This window comes from Sinocyclocheilus anshuiensis, unplaced genomic scaffold, assembly GCF_001515605.1.
Source record: "Sinocyclocheilus anshuiensis isolate Anshui unplaced genomic scaffold, SAMN03320099.WGS_v1.1 scaffold222, whole genome shotgun sequence".
Lineage (NCBI taxonomy): Eukaryota > Metazoa > Chordata > Actinopteri > Cypriniformes > Cyprinidae > Sinocyclocheilus > Sinocyclocheilus anshuiensis.
In genome coordinates this window covers 2,913,806-2,918,110 of record NW_015542408.1, presented here as the reverse complement: position 1 = coordinate 2,918,110, position 4,305 = coordinate 2,913,806, and the positions used below count along the sequence as shown (strand labels likewise).

General features: G+C 37.3%; 1 protein-coding gene across 1 annotated transcript in view; it reads right to left on the bottom strand.

Annotated features, from left to right (window-relative positions):
* Nucleotides 1-214: 214 nt before the first annotated feature.
* Nucleotides 215-4,305, bottom strand: part of LOC107693173 (protein TALPID3) — a 140,434-nt gene continuing 136,343 nt past the window's right edge. The window contains exon 32 of the mRNA XM_016492464.1: nucleotides 215-595. Within this exon, the coding sequence (XP_016347950.1) occupies nucleotides 447-595 (149 nt within the window). The 3' untranslated portion in view covers nucleotides 215-446. The remainder of the gene's footprint in view (nucleotides 596-4,305) is intronic.

The window sequence follows — 4,305 nt, the reverse complement described above, 5'->3', positions numbered from 1 at the left end:
AGAAACAGCAGTCTGAGACTAATGATGTGAAAAACCTCTCTCATGAAGTAATGCACTGCGCTGCCATTACCATGACAGAGTACAGCCCCGCTTGGACAGAAAGAACCCAACAAATGACGTCAACCTGAGGAGAAATGGGATGAAACTATGAAAAGTTCAATTAAAAAGTTTTAAAAATGCAAACAAACAAAAAAATATTCAAGATGATACCGATTTGTTTCAAATTTATTTGTATAAAAATGTACAGTCATACAGCAAACAACAGCACATATGGTTTCATTTAACATTGATGCAAGCGACATTAGAGAAAGTTCATTGTATCTCTTGCACTAACTGTCATCCAAATATGAGTTTCTGTGATTTGAATCATTTAAGGCTGAGAACATCTCCTTCCTTTCAGGCACTTAGCAGTTTCCTGTCAGAGCGGTTTCACAGGGTCGTCGCTGTTAAAACACATCATTAGCAGAAGATTCTGTATCGCCTTCGACAGAGCTGAGGCTGACAGACTCTTGATCCTGTTTGACTGACGGCAGCCTCACCGACATCACTCTGACATCACTTCCTCCTCCTTCAGTGTGCAGAAAAATGTCTTCACCTGTGGGAAAACAGATGAGTCAACATTTGAAAAACAGCAGGTGAAACGACAAGCTTACAACAATGCAAAAACATCATATAAACAAGATATCAATTATACAACTTATTTGGGGTCACTAAGTTTAGGGTCATTTTTTTGCAAAGAAATGAAAACTTTTGGAAAGAACACATTCCAAGTGCTACATTTGCTAAAAAAAACTCTGACATTTCAATGCAATTAAGTCATCCTATTAATGAAGGCCTTTCAGTTAATGACATTGAATGGGACCGTGAACTCATCATCTGAACACAATGACATCAGCTGCTTATTAGGACAGCTTTTATAACCGTCACACTGGCCTGGCGGTGACACACTTACACACACACACAAACAAACACTCATCGGTCATTTCCTCTGTGTTTGGGGGGCAGCAGGCAGAGGCTGGGTGGGCATTTACCCAGATCAATGGGGCGTGTAGGAGAGGAAGTGTGAGTGAACAGAGACCCTCGCGGGACCGCCGGGCACACACTGATGGAGATCAGCAGGGAGCTGCGATTCAGACTCTCACACACATACAACTGAGGACGATGCTCTTTCCTGTGTGTTTTCTCTTGTTAGAGAATTGTCACTGGTGAGGAAAATCAAGCTCAGCAATACGGCAAAAGGGGATATATTCTACATGACTACAGAGTTTTACTTTGTTAGTCAAGCTTTTTTGCACTGCTTAACTTTTAAAACAAATATGTAAATATATTATATATGGAATATATTGATATATTTGTAATAATTCAGTAGCATATACAGTGGTGGCCAAAATTATTAGAACACAAGTATTTTCACCAGCTAAAAATGGTTTTAAGTCAGTAATTTCTATCTTTTGCTGTAGTATGTCAGTAGGAAATATCAGATTACATTTCCAAACATTCATTTTGCCATTAATTGTAATAATCCAGTGAGATTTTTGTTTGCACAAGGAGTCTGACAACAGCCAGTGCTCCACACACAGATCATCCAGTCTGTCTGGAATGACATTAGGGATGTAACGATTCACTCAACTCACGATTCGATTCGCGATTTCGATTTCACGATTCGATTCACGGGTTTTCTTTTTAACAAAATGAGATTTAAGACAAATTATAAATATGCATTATACAGAGGCAAGATGAAAAGAAAAAATACCATCTAAACTTTTCTGAAGACAGTAAGTTCCCCTCAGACATAAATTCATATAAACTCTTACAACTAAATGAATCGCGATTTGTTTAGCATCTCAACCGATTTGAATCGTCACATATTTGAATCGATTTTCAACCGGCTCATGGTTAAACGTTACATCCCTAATACTGACCAAACAATATTTTCTATCCCCTAACCCTAAACCTGTTTGCATTGTTACACTTTCAGATAAACCACACACACACACACACACACACACACACACACAAAATAGATCAAATTTTTAATGTGGTTTATCATATATAAATCTTTTGCTATTATGACCCCATTTTTGGAAGACCGTTTTATAGCTTTAGTATCTACAAATATTGTGAAGGGAGCATGTTGATGTACATCTATATAGTAAATCAAACTCTTTTATTTCAAAAGAGCAAGGAATGTAATGTTTTCCATGGTATGTCTCCTTTAAAAATCCCTTCCAGTATGCTTTGATCCACAAGACATCAATTTGAACGGCAGAACATGAGCCTCTCCCATAATTCCCCCCCTACAAATATTGAGCTTCATTGACTTGGACAGACTGAACAGCCTGCACATGGTTCTACTGGAGTGCGTTCAAAGCAAACTGACACAATCAGATTCGTTCAATAGATCATTAATAAAAGCCACTTCACGCCTAACGACTGAATCATAACCTGAATATAATAACAAGAAAAACCCCTACAGATCTAAACATTTGATATGGATCGACTATAATAACAAGACCATGTGGTGATGCACTTCCACGTGGAAAATATGGACTCGTCATAATTTGGACTGTGATTTGTCTTTTGTCTATTGCCTTGCCAGCACTGGCAAAATAACCTGAACAAGACAATAAAAAGCCAATAAGCACAAGCCTAGCCAGAAATATGGCAATATCCTCATTAAAGGGTTTGTTCACCCCAAAATTAACATTGTGTCATCATTTTCTCACCCTCATTTCATTCCAAACCTGTATGAGTTTATTTTTCCATAAAACACAAAATAAGAAATTTTAAAGATTGTTCATGCTACAACCAAGATGTGACTGTCAAGCTTCAAAAAGGGCAAAAAAGACCATAAAAGCACTACAAAAGAAGTCCATATAAATCATACATCATATTTCAATTCTTCTAAAGCCATACGATAGCTTTGTGTGAGGAAAATACTAAAATTTAAGTTGTTATTCACATATAATCTTGCTTGACAAACATGGTCACCATTCACTTTTTTATTGTATGTCAAAATAACCTATACACATTTCTTTTTGTGTTGGAAGTCAAAAAAGTTGAGAAAAAAGTGAAAATGAGTTTGTAAATGATGACAATTTTCATTTTTAGGTGAACTGTCAAGTCAAGTCAAGTCAAGTCAAGTCACCTTTATTTATATAGCGCTTTTAACAATACAGATTGTGTCAAAGCAACTGAACAGCATTAATTAGGAAAATAGTGTGTCAATAATGCAAAATGACAATAGTAAACAAATTTTTCAGTTAAAGACAGTTCATCATTGAATTCAGTGATGTCAACATCCAGCTCATTTTAAATAGTATCTTTGCAATCAAGTCAACGGTATCGCTGGAAATGAAGTGTCCCCAACTAAGCAAGCCAGAGGCGACAGCGGCAAGAAACCAAAACTCCATCGGTGACAGAATGGAGAAAAAACCTTGGGAGAAACCAGGCTCAGTCGGGTGGCCAGTTCTCCTCTGACCAGACGAACCAGCAGTACGGAAAAATCAATTTAAGACGTAATAAAACAGACGATGAACACTATTAACAGCAATTATTATATGATGCAATCAAACTTATAGCAAAATGTGGTAGTTCTGTATGTTGTTTCAACTGTCCCTTTAAGACATTGAGAAGAGGCTGAAACTCATTCACATTGGATGTGATGACCTTCATGTCGTACTGTAAAAAGAAAGAGGACTGAATAAGAAATGTTATTTCACACAAATATTCAAAGGTAAAAGTCCTTGGGGCATGTTTGCTTGCTGTAGTGTGTATTTATGGCTGTCTGCAGTGAACACGGCCTCTGTGGAGCAGATGGGCCAGGTTTGGCACAGATTCTTATTGGAAAACCCTGTGGCCTACAAACACTACAGACTGACTACAACACCTCAGGGTGGAGGGAGAGAGCAAATGAAGGCAGTGAAAGGGAAAGAATGAAAACAGAGAAATAGACAGATGAAAAGAGAGTGGGAGTTTGTCCGCCAACAGAAACAAAAACTTATTTTAAGTTGAAGTACATGTAAGCCGCCCAGAGCTATTCAGACCCAAGTGAGCGCGATAGTGGGTGTCATGAATCAGTAAACAGCATTCAATGAACACCTACTTTTTTCTTTTTAAATAAGCCCCTCAAAGAAGGTTTAGACTTTGTGTTTATATAAATGAGAGTAGCAGATGAATATGGAACAATGTCTATGGAAAAGACTAATAGTATTTTCTAAAATCATTCTCTTGAGGAGGAAGTTTGCAATTTCAGAGCAACTTGTGGCACAAAACAGTAAAATAAGTAAAATAAATAAACATATA